Below are 24135 nucleotides of genomic sequence, written 5' to 3'. Positions count from 1 at the left end.
CTTCCACCAAACATACGTACTCCTCTCCCTCTCCCAGCCACTCTTCTTCCTCTGTCAGCCACTTCTCTCTATCTCTGGCTGGGTCCATGTTTACATTACAGTACAGCATTATTCCTAAGATGTCCCCTTTTGTATAGATGGTAATGACATTGAAAGACTAACACCTGGGTAGGTTTTCAGCTACAATGGGAATCAGCTGTGGTTGGTCTAATTGTTTTGATAGTATTTCATTTTTTAGATTTGGAATATATTTAAATACAGTATTACTGTAGAAATGTAGCAAATTGCTGTCTTATTAAATTTATGTTAGGTTTTGAACTTAAATTTAACAGTTTTGAAAAGAGAATGTAAACATGTGCAAATTGGCCTGTAGGTACGTAGAGTTTTGGTGGTGGTTGTGTCTGAGTGAAAAAAGAATTCATGAAATTTGAAAGAAGCATTTTGTGCCATTTTGATCCACAGTTTATCCCACATAGACTGCTGTTGTACTCACTGTGTGAAGAGTTTTGAAAACGTGACCTAAGTATTGAGAAATGGGTCCTTATGATTGTAAAAAACTGTAAATTAATTATCTTTATCTGACTCCATAGGATAAATAGGAATATTAAGACTATGGTAGAGTTACAGTAATATAACACGATATTTGAGTTACAGTAATAGAACACTATATTTGAGTTACAGTAATAGAACACTATAGTTAAGTTACAGTAATAGAACACTATAGTTAAGTTACAGTAATAGAACACTATAGTTGAGTTACAGTAATAGAACACTATAGTTGAGTTACAGTAATAGAACACAATAGTTGCAGTAATAGAACACTATAGTTACAGTAATAGAACACTATAGTTGAGTTAGAGTAATAGAACACTATAGTTGAGTTACAGTAATAGAACACTGTAGTTACAGTAATAGAACACTATAGTTACAGTAATAGAACACTATAGTTGAGTTACAGTAATAGAACACAATAGTTACAGTAATATAACACTATAGTTGAGTTACAGTAATAGAACACAATAGTTACAGTAATATAACACTATAGTTGAGTTACAGTAATAGAACACAATAGTTACAGTAATAGAACACTATAGTTGAGTTACAGTAATAGAACGCTGAGTAACAGTAATAGAACACTATGGCTGAGTTACAGTAATATAACACTGGTTGAGTTACAGTAATAGAACACTATGGTTGAGTTACAGTAATATAACAATATAGATACAGTAATAGAACACTATAGTTGAGTTACAGTAATAGAACACTATATTTGAGTTACAGTAATAGAACACAATAGATACAGTAATTGAACACTATAGTTGAGTAACAGTAATAGAACACTATGGTTGAGTTACAGTAATAGAACACTATAGATACAGTAATAGAACACTATGGTTGAGTTACAGTAATAGAACACAATAGTTACAGTAATAGATCACTATAGTTGCGTTACAGTAATAGAACACTATAGTTGAGTTACAGCAATAGAACACTATAGTTGAGTTACAGTAATAGAACACTATAGTTGAGTTACAGCAATAGAACACTATAGTTGACTTACAGTAATAGAACACTATGGTTGAGTTACAGTAATAGAACACAATAGTTACAGTAATAGAACACTATAGTTGAGTTACAGTAATAGAACACTATGGTTGAGTTACAGTAATAGAACACTATAGTTGAGTTACAGTAATAGAACACTATAGTTGAGTTACAGTAATAGAACACTATAGTTGAGTTACAGTAATAGAACACTATAGATACAGTAATAGAACACTATAGTTCAGTTACAGTAATAGAACACAATAGATACAGTAATAGAACACTATAGTTCAGTTACAGTAATAGAACACAATAGATACAGTAATAGAACACTATAGTTGAGTTACAGGAATAGAACACTATAGTTGAGTTACAGTAATAGAACACTATGGTTGAGTTACAGTAATAGAACACTATAGTTGAGTTACAGTAATAGAACACTATGGTTGAGTTACAGTAATAGAACACTATAGTTGAGTTACAGTAATAGAACACTATAGATACAGTAATAGAACACTATAGTTCAGTTACAGTAATAGAACACAATAGATACAGTAATAGAACACTATAGTTCAGTTACAGTAATAGAACACAATAGATACAGTAATAGAACACTATAGTTGAGTTACAGGAATAGAACACTATAGTTGAGTTACAGTAATAGAACACTATAGTTGAGTTACAGTAATAGAACACTATAGTTGAGTTACAGTAATAGAACACTATAGATACAGTAATAGAACACTATAGTTCAGTTACAGTAATAGAACACAATAGATACAGTAATAGAACACTATAGATACAGTAATAGAACACTATAGTTCAGTTACAGTAATAGAACACAATAGATACAGTAATAGAACACTATAGATACAGTAATAGAACACTATAGTTCAGTTACAGTAATAGAACACAATAGTTACAGTAATAGAACACTATAGTTGAGTTACAGGAATAGAACACTATAGTTGAGTTACAGTAATAGAACACTATAGTTGAGTTACAGTAATAGAACACTATAGTTACAGTAATAGAACACAATAGATACAGTAATAGAACACTATAGTTCAGTTACAGTAATAGAACACAATAGATACAGTAATAGAACACTATAGTTGAGTTACAGGAATAGAACACTATAGTTGAGTTACAGTAATAGAACACTATAGTTGAGTTACAGTAATAGAACACTATAGTTACAGTAATAGAACACAATAGATACAGTAATAGAACACTATAGTTGAGTTACAGGAATAGAACACTATAGTTGAGTTACAGTAATAGAACACTATAGTTAAGTTACAGTAATAGAACACTATAGTTGAGTTACAGTAATAGAACACTATAGTTGAGTTACAGTAATAGAACACTATAGTTGAGTTACAGTAATAGAACACTATAGTTGAGTTACAGTAATAGAACACTATAGTTGAGTTACAGTAATAGAACACTATAGATACAGTAATAGAACACTATAGTTCAGTTACAGTAATAGAACACAATAGATACAGTAATAGAACACTATAGTTGAGTTACAGTAATAGAACACAATAGATACAGTAATAGAACACTATGGTTGAGTTACAGTAATAGAACACTATAGTTAAGTTACAGTAATAGAACACTATAGTTGAGTTACAGGAATAGAACACAATAGATACAGTAATAGAACACTATAGTTACAGTAATAGACCACTATAGTTACAGTAGTAGAACACTATAGTTGAGTTACAGTAATAGAACACTATAGTTGAGTTACAGTAATAGAACACTATAGTTACAGTAATAGAACACTATAGTTGAGTTACAGTAATATAACACAATAGTTACAGTAATAGAACACAATAGTTACAGTAATAGACCACCACTATAGATACAGTAATAGAACACTATAGTTGAGTTACAGTAATAAAACACAATAGTTACAGTAATAGACCACCACTATAGATACAGTAATAGAACACTATAGTTGAGTTACAGTAATAGAACACTATAGTAACAGTAATAGAACACTATAGTTGAGTTACAGTAATAGAACACTATAGATACAGTAATAGAACACTATAGTTGAGTTACAGTAATAGAACACCATAGTTACAGTAATAGAACACAATAGTTACAGTAATAGACCACTATAGATACAGTAATAGAACACTATAGTTGAGTTACAGTAATAGAACACTATAGTTGAGTTACAGTAATAGAACACTATAGTTGAGTTACAGTAATAGAACACAATAGTTACAGTAATAGAACACTATAGATACAGTAATAGAACACTATAGTTGAGTTACAGTAATAGAACACTATAGTTGAGTTACAGGAATAGAACATTATAGTTGAGTTACAGTAATAGAACACAATAGATACAGTAATAGAACACTATAGATACAGTAATAGAACACTATAGTTGAGTTACAGTAATAGAACACTATAGATACAGTAATAGAACACTATAGATACAGTAATAGAACACTATAGTTGAGTTACAGTAATAGAACATTATAGTTGAGTTACAGTAATAGAACACAATAGTTACAGTAATAGAACACTATAGATACAGTAATAGAACACTATAGTTGAGTTACAGTAATAGAACACTATAGTTGAGTTACAGTAATAGAACACTATAGTTGAGTTACAGTAATAGAACACTATAGTTACAGTAATAGAACACTATAGTTGAGTTACAGTAATATAACACAATAGTTACAGTAATAGAACACAATAGTTACAGTAATAGACCACTATAGATACAGTAATAGAACACTATAGTTGAGTTACAGTAATAGAACACTATAGATACAGTAATAGAACACTATAGTTGAGTTACAGTAATAGAACACCATAGTTACAGTAATAGAACACAATAGTTACAGTAATAGACCACTATAGATACAGTAATAGAACACTATAGTTGAGTTACAGTAATAGAACACTATAGTTGAGTTACAGTAATAGAACACTATAGTTGAGTTACAGTAATAGAACACAATAGTTACAGTAATAGAACACTATAGATACAGTAATAGAACACTATAGTTGAGTTACAGTAATAGAACACTATAGTTGAGTTACAGTAATCGAACACTATAGATACAGTAATATAACACTATAGTTGAGTTACAGTAATAGAACACTATAGTTACAGTAATAGAACACAATAGTTACAGTAATAGAACACTATAGATACAGTAATAGAACACTATAGTTGAGTTACAGTAATAGAACACTATAGATACAGTAATAGAACACTATAGATACAGTAATAGAAAACTATAGTTGAGTTACAGTAATAGAACACTATAGTTGAGTTACAGTAATAGAACACTATGGTTGAGTTACAGTAATAGAACACTATAGTTGAGTTACAGTAATAGAACACTATAGTTGAGTTACAGTAATAGAACACTATAGTTGAGTTACAGTAATATAACACTATAGTTGAGTTACAGTAATAGAACACTATAGTTGAGTTACAGTAATAGAACACTATAGATACAGTAATAGAACACTATAGTTGAGTTACAGTAATAGAACACTATAGTTGAGTTACAGTAATAGAACACTATAGTTGAGTTACAGTAATAGAACACTATAGTTACAGTAATAGAACACTATAGTTGATTTACAGTAATATAACACAATAGTTACAGTAATAGAACACTATAGTTACAGTAATAGAACACAATAGTTACAGTAATATAACACAATAGTTACAGTAATAGAACACTATAGTTGAGTTACAGTAATAGAACACAATAGTTACAGTAATAGAACACAATAGTTACAGTAATAGAACACTATAGTTGAGTTACAGTAATAGAACACTATAGTTGAGTTACAGTAATATAACACTAAAGTTGAGTTACAGTAATAGAACACTATAGTTGAGTTACAGTAATATAACACTATAGATACAGTAATATAACACTATATTTGAGTTACAGTAATAGATCACTATAGTTGAGTTACAGTAATAGAACACAATAGTTACAGTAATAGAACACTATAGTTGAGTTACAGTAATAGGCAAATAAGAAATGTAGGAGAATATAATTTATGCAAGAGAATTTAATGACTTTGTAAAATGAATGGATTCACATACAAGGCATAAACTTAAGTTACAAAGCATTAACAAGCATTACAAAGCATTATTCTAAGCATGGTCAGAGAGAGAGAGAGAGATGTATGGATTAACTACTTCTCCAATCTTTTTGGCTCTATAACAAAGAACAAACAGCAAAAACGTTTACATGATCAATAACAAATCTTAGAATGAGCTATTAAAGACTACCAGAACCCACTAGATTCTCCAATTTCATTAAATAACTACAGGAGAAAATACAAACCCAAAAGGCCTGTGGTGTTGATGGTATCCTCAATGAAATGATAAAATATACACACCACAAATTCCAATTGGCTATACTTAAACTCTTTAACATCATCCTCAGCTCTGGCATCTTTCCCAATATTTGGAACCAAGGACTGATCACCCCAATCCACAAAAGTGGAGACAAATTTCACCCCAATAACTTCCGTGGGATATGCTTCAACAGCAACCTTGGGAAAATCCTCTGCATTATCATTAACAGCAGACTCATACATTTCTTCAGTGAATACAATGTACTGAGCAAATGTCAAATGAGCTTTTTACCATATTACCATACAACAGACCATGTATTCACCCTGCACACCCTAATTAACAAACAAACAAACAAAACAAAACAAAGGCAAAGTCTTCTCATGCTTTGTGGATTTAAAAAAAATTCTCTTACTCAATTTGGCATGAGGGTCTTCTATACAAATTGATAAAAAGCAGTGTTGAGGGGAAAACATACAACATTATAAAATCCATGAACACAAACAACAAGTGTGCAGTGAAAATTGAACAAAATAAAACACACATTTTTTTACCACAGGGCTGTGGGGTGGGGATGCAGCTGAGCCCCACCCTCTTCAACATATATATAAAATAATTGGCAAGGGCACTAGAACAGTCTGCAGCGCCCGGCCTCACCCTACTAGAATCTGAAGTCATATGTCTACTGTTTGTTGATGATCTGGTGCTTCTGTCCCCAACCAAGGAGGGCCTACAGCAGCACCTAGATCTTCTGCACAGATTCTGTAAGACCTGGGACCTGACAGTAAATCTCAGTAAGACAAAAATAATGGTGTTCCAAAAAGGTCAGAGTTGCCAGGACCACAAATACAAATTCCATCTAGACACCGTTGCCCTAGAGCACACAAAAAAACTATGCCTACTTCAACCTAAACATCAGCACCACAAAGCTGTGAACGATCTGACAGACAAGGCAAGAAGGGCCTTCTACACCATCAAAAGGTACATAAAATTCAACATACCAATTAGCATCTGGCTAAAAAGACTTGAATCAGTTATAGAACCCATTGCCCCTTATGGCTGTGAGGTCTGGGGTACACTCACCAACCAAGAATTCACAAAATGGACAAACACCAAATTGAGGCTCTGCATGCAGAAAAACACCAAATAATGCATGCAGAGCAGAATTAGGCTGATACTTCCTAATTATCAAAATCCAGAAAAGAGCCGTTAAGTTCAACAACTACCTAAAAGGAAGCGATTCCCGAACATTCCGTAACAAAGCTGTCACCTACAGAGAGATTAACCCAGAGAAGAGTCCCCTAAGCAAGCTGGTCCTGGGGCTCTGTTCACGAACACAAACAGACTCCACAGAGCCCCAGAACAGCAACACAATTAGACTAACCAAGAAAACAAAAAGATAATTACTTGACACATTGGAAATAATTTACCAAAAACAGAGCAAACTGGAATGCTATTCGTCCCTAAACAGAGAGTACACAGTGGCAGAATACCTGAACACTGTGACTGACCCACAATTAAGGAAAGCTTTGACTATGTACAGACTCAGTGAGCAAAGCCTTGCTATTGAGAGAAGCCGCCGTAGGCAGAACTGGCTCTCAAGAGAAGACAGGCTATGTGCACACTGCCCACAAAATGAGGTGGAAACTGAGCTGCACTTCCTAACCTCCTGCCAAATGTATGACCATATTAGAGACACATATTTCCCTCAGATTACACAGACCCACAAATATATTTTTTAAATCAACTCAAATATCTATTGGGTGAAATACCACAGCGTGCCGTCACAGCAGCAAGATTTGCGACCTGTTGCCACAAGAAAAGGGAAACCAGTGAAGAACAAACACCATTGTAAATACAACCCATATTTATGTTGAATTATTTTCCCTTTTGTACTTTAACTATTTGCACATCGTTACAACACTGTATATATACATAATATGACATTGGAAATGTCTTTATTCTTTTGGAACTTCTGTGAGTGTAATGTTTACTGTTCATTTTTTATTGTTTAGTTCACTTTTGTTTATTATCTCTTTCACTTGCTTTGGCAATGACAGGTTAACATATGTTTCACATGCCAATAAAGCCCCTTTGAATTGAATTGAAACCATAGCCTGAAAGGTCATGCCCCAGAAGTGCATGCGGTGGAGAAGGAAAGAGAGTATCTCACCACAGCAGGATCAGGAACACATAAGAGAAAGAACAATGAATCTTAATCCCTTTAATAAGCATCTGAGTTATTTGGATTCAAAACCTGAGTTGTTTACCAATAATATTACTGTACATGTAAAGTTAACCTCCAATCAGATATCAGACCTACAGGATGGAATCTATGCTTCTCAGAGGTGTAACAATGGGGTTTGGCAAGATCAACACAGAGAAGGCTGAATTCCCAAGACAACACAATGAAATTCTTGCGTACAGTTGATAAGAAGAGTTACTTCTGGGACTGGGCTGCCCTACAGTAGTAGGTGCCAGGCTCACCGGTTTGAGTGTGTCAATAACTGCAATGCTGCTTGGTTTTTCACTTTCAACAGTTTCCTGTGTGTATCAAGAATGGTCCACCATCCAAAGAACATCCAGCCAACTTGACACAACTGTAGGGTACATTGGAAACAACATGGGCCAGCATCCCTGTGTCCATGAATTATAATCCACATAATAATTCACATTTCATGCTGCTGCAGGATTATTTTCCTGCTGTAGCAAACTGGCTCAAATTAAGATCCTACATCTGTCCTGCCTTTACTCTGCAAATCTAGCCTCACTCACTATTTCAAGCAAGGAATACATTGTCTTAGCCTATTAAAAATATGCATGTCAGTCGCTTTCACGTGCCAAACTGAAACAAATTACAATGAGAGGAGTTATTTGCTTTTGTTCAACAGAGATGATTTTGTCTTCCGTGAATACCCTGGGCACATCAGGGCGCTTTTTGACAGAAATCAATCAGGGGGCAATTGTCTGCACACCTCCACCGAGCCGCTGATTAACTGATACGGTTGGAGAGCGGCCTGAAGATGGATGAGTGGATGTAGGGACAGAGGGGAGAGAGGGATGGGTGGACGGAGAGACAGAGGGGAGAAAGATGCGTGGCACGCAGAGCAGAGCAGCACGGGTAGGCATGCTGGAGGAGCAGGCAGATTGATAGGGACGCTTAGTACCAAGCAGGGAGGGGAGCTGTGTAATGGAGGGGGAGGAGGAGGAGGGAGGTGGCTGTCTGAGGAGGAGAGGCAGCTCCCTTTGTGGGCTCTGATAACTGAGACGGCAGAGGTCCCCTCTGAGATATGAGATCAATAGCTCAGGGCGTAGGAAGTCTATCAGAGAGGGAGGGAGCATGTGGGCTGGGGATGGACAACGATAGCCTCAGACCTCCCGTACCAGAGTCAGAGAGAACACAGGAGATCACATGAACCAGCTCCCACCACAGCCTCTATTTCCACAGCCCTACATCCTCTATTCCCAAAGCCCCACAGCTCCACAGTCTGTATTCCCACAGCCCCACAGCCTCTATTCCCACAGCACCACAGCCTCTATTCCCACAGCCCCACATCCTCTATTCCCAAAGCCCCACAGCACCACAGCTTCACAGCCTCTATTCCCACAGCCTCTAGTCAGAGAGAACACATGAGATCACATGAACCAGCTCCCAACACATCCTCTATTCCCACAGCCCCACAGCTCCACAGCCTCTATTCCCACAGCCCCACTGCTCCATAGCCTCTATTCCCACAGCTCCACAGACTCTATTCCCACAGCCACACATCCTCTATTCCCACAGCCCCACATCCTCTATTCCCAAAGCCACACATCTCCACAGTCTCTATTCCCACAGCCCCACAGCCTCTATTCCCACAGCCCCACAGCTCCACATCCTCTATTCCCACAGCCTCTAGTCAGAGAGAACACATGAGATCACATGAACCAGCTCCCACCACAGCCTCTATTCCCACAGCCCCACAGCTCCACAGCCTCTATTCCCACAGCCCCACTGCTCCATAGCCTCTATTCCCACAGCTCCACAGACTCTATTCCCACAGCCCCACATCCTCTATTCCCACAGCCCCACAGCCTCTATTCCCACAGCCTCACAGCCTCTATTCCCACAGCCACAGAGTCTCTATTCCCACAGCCCCACAGCCTCTATTCCCACAGCCTTTAATCCCACAGCCTCACAGCCTCTATTCCCACAGCCCCACAGCCTTGGACCAAGCAGGGCTCTGAACATAGCATGTTCTACCCCTGCCTGGGCAGGTGATGGTGTGGTGCCAGTGCCAGGGGAAAGAGTGATGCCAGCCACAGGTGTGGCTTACAACATGGGAGGTATGGATTGACACAGAGAGAGAGACTCTGGCCCACGTCTCATGTGACAACCCATCCTCCCATCCCCCACGGCATACAGTATATGTTGCTGACTAGCTTATACATTGAGTGTACAAAACATTAGGAACACTTTCCTAATATTAAGTTGCCCTCAGAACAGCCTCAGTTTGTCAGGGCATGGACTCTACAAGGTGTTGAAAGTGTTCCACAGGGATGCTGGCCCATGTTGACTCCAATGCTTCCCACAGTTTTGTCAAGTTGGCTGGATGTCCTTTGGGTGGTGGACCATTCTTGATACACACAGGAAGTATTGAACGTGAAAAACCCAGCTGCCTTGCAGTTCTTGACACCGTTAAACCGGTGTGCCTGGCACCTACTACAGTACTATACTGTACCGGCAAGACGGAGCTGCTCTTCCTCCCGGGGAAGGACTGCCCGTTCCATGATCTCGCCATCACGGTTGACAACTCCATTGTGTCCTCCTCCCAGAGCGCTAAGAACCTTGGCGTGATCCTGGACAACACCCTGTCGTTCTCAACTAACATCAAGGCGGTGGCCCGTTCCTGTAGGTTCATGCTCTACAACATCCGCAGAGTACGACCCTGCCTCACACAGGAAGCGGCGCAGGTCCTAATCCAGGCACTTGTCATCTCCCGTCTGGATTACTGCAACTCGCTGTTGGCTGGGCTTCCTGCCTGTGCCATTAAACCCCTACAACTCATCCAGAACGCCGCAGCCCGTCTGGTGTTCAACCTTCCCAAGTTCTCTCACGTCACCCCGCTCCTCCGCTCTCTCCACTGGCTTCCAGTTGAAGCTCGCATCCGCTACAAGACCATGGTGCTTGCCTACGGAGCTGTGAGGGGAACGGCACCTCCGTACCTTCAGGCTCTGATCAGGCCCTACACCCAAACAAGGGCACTGCGTTCATCCACCTCTGGCCTGCTCGCCTCCCTACCTCTGAGGAAGTACAGTTCCCGCTCAGCCCAGTCAAAACTGTTCGCTGCTCTGGCACCCCAATGGTGGAACAAACTCCCTCACGACGCCAGGACAGCGGAGTCAATCACCACCTTCCGGAGACACCTGAAACCCCACCTCTTTAAGGAATACCTAGGATAGGATAAAGTAATCCTTCTAACCCCCCCCCCCCCCCCCCCCCCCCCCCCCCCCCCCCCCCCCTTAAAAGATTTAGATGCACTATTGTAAAGTGGTGTCACGTTCCTGACCTGTTTCTGTTGTTTGGTATGTGTTTATTGGTCAGGGCGTGAGTTTTGGGTGGGCAGTCTATGTTTTCTGTTTCTATGTTGGTTTTGGGTTGCCTGGTATGGCTCTCAATTAGAGGCAGGTGTTTGACGTTTCCTCTGATTGAGAGTCATATTAAGGTAGGTTGTTCTCACTGTTTGTTTGTGGGTGATTGTCGTCCGTGTCTGTGTCTGCGCACCACACGGGACTGTAGCGTTTGTTCGTTCGGTTTAGGTAGTCTGTTCCTGTTCTTGCGTCCTTCGTCTATATGTAAGTTCGTTTGTTTCAGGTCTGTTGCCTTCGTTTATTGTTTTGTAGTTTGTTCTAGTGTTTTGTCAGTGTTTCGTCTGTTTTGTAATAAATCATTATGTATTCACAACCCGCTGCATTTTGGTCCTCCGATCCTTCTCTCCTCTCCTCGTCTGAGGAGGAGGAAGATCTAGACACCCGTTACAAGTGGCTGTTCCACTGGATATCATAAGGTGAATGCACCAATTTGTAAGTCGCTCTGGATAAGAGCGTCTGCTAAATGACTTAAATGTAAATGTAATGTAAATGTACCAGTACCATACAAAGGCACTTAAATATTTTGTCTTGCCCATTCACGCTCTGAATGGCACACATACACAATTCATGTCTCAATTGTCTCAAGGCTTAACAAAAACTTTTTTAACCTGTCTCCTCCCCTTCATCTGCACTGATCCAGTGGTTTATGATGTGAATAGAGCTGTCAGAGCCCGAGTCACTAATATGTTTTCTACTAACCTCCTGTGACGAGCGGAAACATCTTCAATTTAATCTCTTGACCGTTTTAGTGTAGAGAAGTAGAGTTCATTGTCATGTGGAAGTCTGTAATATTTCTATCTCAGGTTGTCACTCACAACCATTGTTTAAGGTCCAATGCAGCCAATTTTATCTCAATATCAAATCATTTCTGTGTAACAATAAGTACCTTACTGTGATTGTTTTCAAAACGGTCAACTAGAAACAAAAATAGCTTCTTAGCAAGGAGGATTTTCTCAAGCAAGAATTTTGCCAGAATTGTCTGGGAGTGGTCTGAGTGGGGAGGGGAAAACTGAAAACTAGCTGTTATTGGCAGAGAGTTTTGGAACATGGTTTCTTATTTGTCTATTAACTAATTTACTGCCTGATGATGTCAGGCCAAAATTCCATCCCACCAAAACAGGCAAAAATGTTAGGTGGCATTTTCAAACAGCTCTTACACTAAAAGGACATTATCATAATTTTAACTATTTCAATTATCGTAGACAAACAGGTGATAATTCCAGATGTGAATGTGAGAGAAGAGTATATAGGACCATGCCATGTGTCTTAAATACTGTAAAAGGTGTACAAGGTGTCTGTCAACACCAGGGGATTTACCTAACAGATTCTAAGAAAATAAAAGCAGTACAGTTCCTAACTACTGTCCCCACAACCAAGTCCAGTGTTGGGAAGTAACGGATACATGTAATCTGTTACATGTAAGGGATTACAAAAAAATGGTAACTGTAATCCGTTATGTTACCAACGAAAATATTGTAATCAGATTACAGATACTTTTGAAAAACTAGATGATTACTTTGAGGATTACTTTTAAAATCAGAAAGGATGTTTGCAAAAAAAAAATCTTTGACACTTCTCTGTTTTCTCAATGACATTCAAATCAGCATTGAAAAAGGCGCAAGTTTAAGTTTGTTCCACCTGAGTGAGTCTGACCACAAGTCAGAGACCACGATGATGACACACAAAATGTGTCTGATCAATCGCGAGAAAAGAGCACAAATTGGTTTTTGTAGGCTACAGTCCAAGCTATGTCTTCCAATGGTGCGACTGCTGTCTTCCAACTTGAATAAACGCTTGGAGGTAAGGATGACAGCAGTGGTGTAGTCTACAGCGATACGGATATCACCTATTATTAATATATACATAGCATTGATGTGAATCACACTGCTGCTCTCTCATTTAGCTATTTGCGCCTTGCGGATTGTGGTTGTTGTGGATGGCTGTTCACAAATCTAAATGTGTATTTGAACCCAATAATGGTTGAATTCAAGAAGTTTAAGCTGCCTATCAATCATTGTTTTTGAAACCGTGAAGAATGTGAAGAATGGGCAGTGAAGAATGGGCTCTCGCAAACAGCTGCATAATGCTGATCCAAGCCTATGGAATAAAAGTGGGGCTTTTATTGCTCAATCTAATTCATGCTGATAACATTTTTTATCCATAGGCCTAATGGACACTTGCTCAAACTCACACACTTTTGATAGACTTAAAGGGACAATCTGTAGTTTCTACATCCATTTTTTAACTTATGAATTATATATATCCAGAATGTAACTTAGAAATGCCTCGTGGGTTCAACTGTCACACTCCATGAGAACCCAAAATATAAGCTTGTCTTTCTTCAATGTTTGTAAACATTGTAAATGTAAACAAACACTGTATAGCCTCATAACATGGTTAAAACAATACTTGTTATATACTTGTTGTCCGTCCTGTCTCCCTGTAGCGATGTCTTAGGCATCTCACAGTACGAACATTGCAATTTATTGCCCTGGCCACATCTGCAGTCCTCATGCCTCCTTGCAGCATGCCCAAGGCACGTTCACGCAGATGAGCAGGGACCCTGGGCACCTTTCTTTTGGTGTTTTTCAGAATCAGTAGAAAGGCCTCTTTAGTGTCCTAAGTTTTCATAACTATGACCTTAATTGCCTACCGTCTGTAAGCTGTTAGTGTCTTAACGACCGTTCCACAGGTGCATGTTCATGAATTGTTTATGGTTCATTGAACAAGCATGGGAAACAGTGTTTAACCCCTTTACAATGAAGATCTGTGAAGTTATTTGGATTTTTACGAATTATCTTTGAAAGACAGGGTTCTGAAAAAGGAACGTTACTTTTTTTGCTGAGTTTCTCATACGAAATTGATGATGGACATCCACAAATTAATACATACCATACAAAACTTAGAATACTGTATCATACTAATGGGAGTGTCCTGGATTTACGTTTACCCCTGGGTCCAGGTAGGTTGCCTTCCCTCTCTGGCACATAAAGACAAGAGATGTCTGTTGCCTTCCCTCCCTGGCACATAAAGACAAGAGATGTCTGTGTTCTTCCCTCCCTGGCACATAAACACAAGATATGTCTGTTGCCTGCCCTCCCTGGCACATAAACACAAGAGATGTCTGTTGCCTGCCCTCCCTGGCACATAAACACAAGAGATGTCTGTTGCCTGCCCTCCCTGGCACATAAACACAAGAGATGTCTGTGTTCTTCCCTCCCTGGCACATAAACACAAGATATGTCTGTTGCCTGCCCTCCCTGGCACATAAACACAAGAGATGTCTGTGTTCTTCCCTCCCTGGCACATAAACACAAGAGATGTCTGTTGCCTTCCCTCCCTGGCACATAAACACAAGAGATGTCTGTTGCCTTCCCCAGCACATAAACACAATAGAAAGAACCCAACCCTCATGTCAGATGTCAGCCTAGTATTCACAGTCCTCCACTGAGTAGGGAAAGATGTGTTGTGCTGTCAGTGGTAATTACAGGCTGCATCCCAAATGGCACCCTATTCCCTATGTAGTGAACTACTTTCGACCAGAGCCCTTAGGGCAGGCAGCCATGGAGTTTTTGTGTGGCTGCCGGAGTGGCTGTGACTGAGGGCGTTTCGCTCCATTTCTGTCACAAGATGTGATGGCCTGCCCTATTCCACAGAGGTAGCGCTCGACTGTGTGCAGCTATGCACGGGTTATACTTAGATGACAGTGAGTGTTGGAAAACGACATCAGAGCTCTCTGAAATCTGACTGCAAATAATATCATATTTATATGACCGTAATTACTATATAGATTTATAGCCTACTGTGAATGATTCATGACGGGTCTTGTGGAAAGACTGGGGTATAAAATGAATACATGTAGGATGTATAAATAGATTCTCGTCATGCTAGTAAGTAAACTAATTTAAACCACTGTTGATGCTTAGATTAATAAAAGCCAAATGATATATTTGCCAGTACATACTTTTTTATTGATGTTAAATGCTGTCCTGTACATAAAATGAAACTTTTGGATTTAACTTGATGAAAAGAAAACTTGTGTTTCAAGAGGCGATGTCTTCTTCTTGCTAAATTGGAAATAAATTCATAGGCAATAGCTCCCTCTTTATTGAATTATTTAAGAGGTAACCATGAAACATAAATAAGCCTTGGTTTATATGCTACCTAAACGTTACAGCTGAGAACACTGCTCTACTATACAACCAGCAATTTGTTACATAACATCACTTCCTTTGAGTTACATTTTTTGGGGAACAATTGAACCACACACACAAAGTTGCATGCAAACAATAGCCAAGTGTCAAAGGAAGTTACCAGTGCACGGTTGAGTCTGGGGCTGGTGAGTGTGCTGTCTGCTTCAAACACATCCGAAGAAGATTCAAGATGTACAGTCTATAGACTTTCCAACCCACTTATTGTGACTAAAACTTCAACAACTATTGTCAGGATCTTTGATTCTTATGTAAAGCAACCATGTCATTCAGGAAGGAACATTGTTCTGTGACCTTTTTTTGTTTATTATTCCTCTCCCTCTGTGTCAGAGATGACTTCACTTCTTTGGTGTGTTTATTTGTTTAGAGTCCATTTCTTTGTCCAAGGACAAGCCATGTTTTGGGTGACTCAATTTAGATAAAATGTAATGCTCAAAGGTTTGCCATATGCAGTGACAGCAGCATATTGCCAGCGCCAAACTGACCTTGTTATTGTGTTGTATTTTGTTTCTAGACCTTGTCTCACCGTCTCTTCCCTCTGTGTTCCAGGTGGCACCTCTCGGTGGTCCTCCCCACCCTGCGACTGCTGCTGCAAGAACCACAAGGGTGACGGAGAGGGCGAGAGCGGCACCTCCTTCAACGACCTCTCCACCTCCAGCTCTGAAAGCCAGTCAGAGGCCAGCTCACCCCAGGGCACCGTCATCTGTGGGCCAGTCAACCGGCAGTCCCACTCCCATGTCCAGACCCTGGACCGGCCGCTGAAGAAGGGCCCAGTGCAGATGCTGCAGCAGTCAGAACAGCGCAGGAAGAGTGATCTCCTCCGCACGCTCACCACTAGCTCCCGAGACACCAGCACCTGTAAGAAGAGGCCAGCTAAGGAGAAGATGACCATTGAGGAGGAGCTGGAGAAGTGCATCCAGGACTTTCGTAAGATCAAGATCCCTGAACGCTTCCCGGAGAGGAAGTACATGTGGCAGGCGGAGCTGCTGAGAAAGTACCGTCTCTGAGACTGAGCCAGGTCAACTTCTGTAGGAGTCACAGAGACGGAGCCAGGCTAGCTGCTGTAGGAGTCAAAGAGACAAGCATAAAACCATGACTGTTTAGGTAACTGTATGTATTGTATGTGTGTATGTATGTATGTTTGCACGTATGTTTTAATATATGTACAGTGCCTTCAGAAAGTGTTCTTACCCCTTGACTTATTCCACATTATGTTATGTTACAGCTTGAATTCAAAATGGAATAAATAGATTTTCCCACCCATCTACTCACAATGCCCCATAATGAAAAAGTGAAAACATGTTTTGAAAATAAAATACAGAAATATCTAATTTAAATAAGTATTCACACCTCTGATTCAATACATGTTATAATCACCGTTGGCAGTGATTAAAGCTGTTATTTCTGGGTAAGTCTCTAAGAGCTTTGCACACCTGGATTGTGCAGTATTTGCACATTTTTCTTTTTTAAATTCTTCAAGTTCTTTCAAGTTGGTTGTTGATCATTGCTAGACAAGTCTTGCCATAGATTTTAAAGCCGATTTAAGTCAAAACTGTAACTCGGCGACTCAAGAACATTCACTGTCTTTTTGGTAAGCAACTCCAGTGTAGATTTGGCCTTGTGCTTTATGCTATTGTCCTGCTGAAAGGTGAATTTGTCTCCCAGTGTCCTTTGGAAGCAGACTGAACTAGGTTTTCCTCTAGGATTTTGCCTGTGCTTAGCTCCATTCTGTTTCTTTTTTATCCTGAAAAACTCTTAAGAGTAGTTCTCAGTGATTGTTCTCAGTGTTGTGTTGGATTTTCCCTAAACATAATGCTTTGTATTCAAGACAAAAAGTTACTTTTTTTGTCACATTTTTTGCAGTTTTACTTTAGTGCCTTATTGCAAACATGATGCATGTTTTGGAATATTTTTTATTCTGTACAGGCTTCCTTCTTTTCAATTGGTCATTTAGTTATTTTTGTGGAGTAACTACAATGTTGTTGATCCATCCTCAGTTTTCTCACAGCCATTAAACTCTAACTATTTTAAAGTCACCATTGGCCTCATGGTGAAATCCCTGAGCAGTTTCCTTCCTCTCTGGCAACTGAGTTAGGAAGGACACTGTATCTTTGTAGTGACTGGGTGTATTGATACACCATCCAAAGTGTAATTAATAACTTCACCATGCTCAAAGGGATATTCAATGTCTCTTTTTTTACCAATAGGTGCCATTCTTTGCGAGGCATTGGAAAACCTCCCTGGTGTATGTGGTTGAATCTGTGTTTGAAATTCAATGCTCAACTAAGGGACCTTACAGATAAGTCTGTGTGTGGGGTACAGAGATGAGATAGTCATTCAAAAATCATGTTAAACACTATTATTGCACACTGTCCATACAAAATGTTTACTCCTGAGTTTATTTAGGCTTGCCATAACAAAGGGATTGAATACTTATTGACTCGAGACATTTCAACTTTTCATTTTTAATTAATATGTAATAATAATTCCACTTTGACATTATGAGGTATTGTGTCCATTTAATCCATTTTAAATTCAGGCTGTAACACAACAACATTTGGAAAAAGTCAAGGGGCGTGAATACTTTCTGAAGGCACTGTATGTATGTATGTATGTATGTATGTATGTATGTATGTATGTATGTATGTATGTATGTATGTATGTATGTATGTATGTAAGTGTTCACCACTGCCTCGGAGCGTCTACTGTATAACTTATGCTTTAGGTTCTGGATGGCTGTTCTCAATGAAATAATGACAATGGACAAAAGACATATCTTTCTTCCTCTTACTCTCCAAGGATATATCTGATGGCACAGTTTTATCAACAACCTTTTAAAAGCACTAAAGAGCACAATTGGTCTGTACGTGAGATTGTGTTACACACATTGATGAGTTTTGAACCCATGGTGTTATTGGTGCAGGAGCTGCATTCAGGTGGCACGGAGGTCGAAGATAAATGTGCATCAGAATGATAAATTATTCATGCTGTCCCGACAATGCTCTTTCTAAAAATAACTGCTGCCAGAGTGGGAAGGATGAATAGCTGGTTCGATTTCAACACTTTCAGGAACGCAGGAGACTCCAGAGGAAGTATGGGATTTTTTCACCACTATTCTTTAAACTCCCCCAAGTATCAAACTGATGGCTAACCTCCCAAAATGGATACAGCCATAGTCAGTTGGCGAATTTGAAAAACATCGAAAGATATATCAAAACGGCTTTCAGATGGAAATGGACATTAAGATGTTCCTTAAGGGGTCGTGAAGGAGGAGTTTGTTTTAATGAGATACAAGTCAAAAGAAACAAGAAACAGGACTGAAAAGAGAGGCGTAGTCCTGTGAAGGTGCTTTCCCCAAAGGGGTTAACAGTTATCATAGGTGTTACCACACACACACACACACACACACACACACACACACACACACACACACACACACACACACACACACACACACACACACACACACACACACACACACACACACACACACAGGCTTATTTTAACAATGGATGTGTGACTTGAGTGCAGAAAAGAATAGGCAGGATAGCATTGCTCAACATCCCATGACAGGTTGATGGTTTCTGTCGTAGTTGTTGGCATGGTGGTCAATAGATATTGATGATTAGGTGCTGGGGTACATTGATGAGGGCAATAGACATGGTTGGGGACATCCTTGCAGAAATTGATGAGGCTTGTAGGTCATTGATGAGGACATGCTGCTCTTGTTTTCACTGTATACCACATCTAAATATTATGTTGTAATTTAGTCACAACACACATTTGTTATGTGAACATTTCTTTTTTATAATGTGCAATAGAGAATTAAAAATGACAAAGCACAGACATTTTCTAATAATTTCCATAATAATGTAATTATTTTGTGTAATATTACATACAGTATAACTGATACAATATGGACAAACTTTGCAAATCTTATTTTGTTATCGTGAGATACAGATACAGACTGCATGGTCTATTTACTAGTTCTATAGAGCTAGTCGCTAAAACGTTCAACGCTAACTGAACAACAGAACTATGATGTGCAACATCAACAACATGTACAAGATGATGGTGAGCTGTTGGGCACTTCGTCACTCTCCTCCGAACCGCTCTTTTGGATATACTTTCACTCTAGCGCTGGATTCAAAGGTCAAACTGGTGACGATGCTCTTGTTTCTTCAGCCTGAAAAATATCTATATTTAATTAAACAGCATGATCAATTGTTGAGCTTTCAATAATTTCCACTAGGCATTGCTACTGAATGTTGTACTTTTCATAGTGACTTCACAGTTTTAGCTTATTGCTTATTAAATGGCTTTGTCTGTTTTTAAAGCGTCATGACGTGAAAGGATTTGGATATACAACTGGGATGTTATGAATATCATGAAACCGATTCATCTGCTCATCAAACACTGAAAGATATAGGTCTTCGATACAATCAAATCTTCAAAGCACAATTGCATTGAAAATAATACTCCATACATCTGACTGTCAGATATCAATAGCAGACCTGGGTTCAAATATATGTGTCTTTGAGTACCTTGTAATACAAATATTTTTCTGAGTATTTTCAGTACTTTTATTTGAGTACCTCAATGGTTATTTGAAAAACCCACATAGTTAATCATATTGTATTTAAAAGGATTTTCAAATACTTATTTCAAATACTATTTTCAAATACATTAAAATGGTCAATTACTTGTCTTTTCAAATAAAATATATCTGAATACTTACTTAAAATGTATGGGAAAGTATGTAAAATATTTGAAATAGTATTTCAACCCAGTTCTGATCAATAGTGATAATTGATTCAGATCTCATGAAAGACATGGGCTGATTAAAATAACACCAAAATAGTTCAAAGAGAAAAGCAGAAATAGTCATTTTTCTTTATTTGATGCAATCTTATATTTCTTTTTCTAGGTCTAAAACAGTCTCTATTTGTTAGGATATTTTTAGTTGCCCCTGCACTGCCCATTGTATGTATTTTCCAGAATCACTATCATGGAAATTATACATTAAAATGAAATACTCAGCACAAATATAAAATATAGTTGTTGACTTCCTATACAAAACATATTTGTTTTCTTTAAAAATAACATGAACAATCCATGCATTTTGACTACTATACAGAGGTATGGTTTAGATCTCTATACAAACAGAGGACTGGAAGTTAATACTGTACACAATGTAGTTTTCCCCATTTAGATTCATTTTCTATCAAGATATTCCATTTTACATATGCCATTGAGCAGACACTTATATCCAAAGCAACTTACAGTCATGTGTGCATACATTTTACATATGGGTGGTCCCAGGAATCAAACCCACTACTCTGGTGTTACAAGAACCATGTCTTATCAACTGAGCTACAAAGGACTTTTTTTATTCCAAAGTATTTTATGTTGTCAGTTACATTTGTTTAAAATGATAGCTACAGAACCTATCACATGTAAATATCATATTCTAAGTAACCCCAAAAATGTACTATATTTTATATGTAAATAATGACATCCATCAACAAGCTGTAACATTCTCATCCCTGAGACCTGAATGAAAGTCTGAATAATACAGTAGACTGACGTTAATGTTGTTCTTTTCATTATACCTGTAGAATCATAGTGGGAGGTGTCTCACACTGGCCTGTGCATAGTCGAATTAAGCAATAAGGCCCGAGGGGGTGTGGTATATGGCCAATATACCACGGCTAAGGGCTGTTCTTACGAACGACGCAACGCGGAGTGCCTGGATACAGCCCTTAGCTGTGGTATAGTGGCCATATATCACAAACCCCTGAGGAGCCTTATTGCTATTGTAAACTGGTTACCAATGTAATTAGAGCAGTAAAAATAAATGTTTTGTCATACCAATTTCAGCCAATCAGAATTCAGGCCTCAAACCACCCAGTTTGTAATATACTGTAACTGATGATGCTGTGAGCGTAGCACACTTGGTAGGCTCACATGAGTAGCCCTGTTCGAGGAGAGTCTGCAAGGTGGTTTTGTGTTACTTCCACAACAGCAGAGACTATAAAGAGGATTATTCAGCATGTTAAACCTTGAACAAAGATGGTTATACGATGGCGATGCAAAAGTGAATGCTGCCCATTTTGCAGATCTGTAAATATGGGATCATTTCCTTTGTGTGTTTGTCAATCTGAATACTGCACATGTTGGTTACAACCAGAGTCACTGAACTGACAGTGAGGACCTGAGTGCAGTTTTTGTTCAGTGTTTTTAAAAACATCATGTTCCTTTGAGTTGATTGTATATTGTTTACCATCACCTTACATCACCTTACTTACCACTTTACTGGGCGGCAGGTAGCCTAGTGGTTAGAGCGTTGGACTAGTAACTGAAAGGTTACAAGATCAAATCCCTGAGCTGACAAGGTAAAAATCTGTCGTTCTGCCCCTGAGTAAGGCAGTTAACCCACTGTACCGAGGCTGTCATTGAAAATAAGAATTTGTTCTTAACTGACTTGCCTAGTTAAATAAATATTAAACTAAAACCCAGTTCAAAAAGATTAGTCTTACTAAGTACTCTAGTTTACAAGTTCTGAAAAAGAGCATAGTGGAATGACAAGACACACGGTGGCCTTCAAATGTAGACTGGAGCTTTTTTGCACAATGTTGGGTGAATTATATTGTACTTAACAAGAAAGTATTTGAAAAAGATAAACCTGTACATACTCACTTAATGCACACTATATGGTAACATGGATAAAATCATAGATCAATCATCAGAGAGGATTGTATTTGAATATAGTTGATCATTAATTAATGATCAGAAATAGACCCTTCTCAGTCCCAAAACCCCCAAAAAAGAATATTCAGACCTTGCCATTTTAAAAATTTCTATCCTACACAGTTTGAGGAATCAATTATGAAATTAATGCAATTGAGGATGGATCTGTTTTACTGTCAAAAACATATATTACAAGAGAGAGGGAGATTAAAGTATGCAATTTTCTATTTCAGTTGGAGTGATCTGTCTGAGACTGTTTTCTAGCTAGATATACCCAGTGGTAGAGCCCTTGTTCTAAGTGAATGCAAGTCCTGTCATTTAGTTTTTATTACACGCCCTTCTGAACCTGTGATCCATAAAGAAAACCACAATAGAATGAAGCAGCCACGACAGACCAGCACATAGAAACAGAGTATTGTTTGGTGTTGTTTTGATTACAAAAAGGTCCGAAACATTGTGCGCATGTTGGTATAAGAATTATTGAAGATAATTTAGTCTGTTATTGTGAACACGTGAAAACTGAAATAATGACCAAAAAATACTTGCAAAAAAAAGATAAGGACAAAAGCGTGGATTGTGTCTGCTGATGTTTCTCCACAGGTGTACAATGTTATGAATTAAAGACAGTACCACTTCACCTGAAATGTCTTTAGATACAAGAATAGGAATTTTGAAAATGTACTCACATCAAATAAAAAAACATTCTGTACAATGAGCTGTTGGTTGGATTTCTTCTCAAGTTGTGAAAAGATATACTACAGTACAATGCATTTTTCTCAAATATATATAATGCAGAGCTGTTAAATCAAGAGTGGGTTTGCTGTTCAGTCAGATGTGTTGGTGTCAGTGGTAGGAACCCAACTACGTTTTCAATAGGTTCATTCTGAACAGAACCATTCTTTTTTGGTATCGTTCCACTGTTCCCGACCAGCAAAATAAAGTTCTGAACCGGTTCGAAACCACAAAAAGTAACAGTTTTTATTGTTTCTCTCTGTTCATTTTTAAACCTCGGAAATCAGAAATCAACATTTGTTTTACATTTAGCTCGACATTCAATTACTTCACCAATAAGTGCAGATTGAGTAGCTTGCTATGGAGCGGGTAAGCTATAGTTGTTTTCAGTTGAAATCGGAAGTTTACATGCACCTTAGCCAAATACATTTAAACTCAGTTTTTCACAATTCCTGACATTTAATCCTAGTAAAAATTCCCCGTCTTAGGTCAGTTAGGATCACCACTTTATTTTAAGAATCTGAAATGTCAGAATAATAGTAGAGAGAATGATTTATTTCTGCTTTTATTTATTTCATCACATTCCCAGTGGGTCAGAAGTTTACATACACTCAATTAGTATTTGGTAGCATTGCCTTTAAATTGTTTAACTTGGGTCACGTTTCGGGTAGCCTTCCACAAGATTCCCACAATAAGTTGGGTGAATTTTGGCCAATTCCTCTTGACAGAGGTGGTGTAACGGAGTCAGGTTTGTAGGCCTCCTTGCTCGCACATGCTTTTTCAGTTCTGCTCACAAATTTTCTATAGGATTGAGGTCAGGGCTTGCGATGGCTACTCCAATACCTTGGAGTAGTAACTTCCTGACTGATGTCTTGAGATTTTGCTTCAATATATCCACATAAT

The 24135-nt window shown here is 38.5% G+C and overlaps 1 protein-coding gene across 2 annotated transcripts in view; it reads left to right on the top strand.

Annotated features, from left to right (window-relative positions):
* The window catches only part of kctd16b (potassium channel tetramerization domain containing 16b), an 82823-nt gene extending 66066 nt beyond the window's left edge, over positions 1-16757 (top strand). Inside the window, exon 2 of one of the 2 annotated variants that reach the window (XM_039004604.1) lies at positions 16300-16757. In XM_039004604.1, the coding sequence (XP_038860532.1) occupies positions 16300-16757 (458 nt within the window). The remainder of the gene's footprint in view (positions 1-16299) is intronic. The other variant, XM_039004603.1, reaches the window with a different exon arrangement.
* Positions 16758-24135: the final 7378 nt, after the last annotated feature.

The sequence above is a fragment of the Salvelinus namaycush genome, chromosome 12, assembly GCF_016432855.1.
Source record: "Salvelinus namaycush isolate Seneca chromosome 12, SaNama_1.0, whole genome shotgun sequence".
Taxonomy (NCBI): Eukaryota; Metazoa; Chordata; class Actinopteri; order Salmoniformes; family Salmonidae; genus Salvelinus; species Salvelinus namaycush.
Note: the sequence above shows the minus strand (reverse complement) of the source record. Positions and strands in the feature narration are given on the sequence as shown.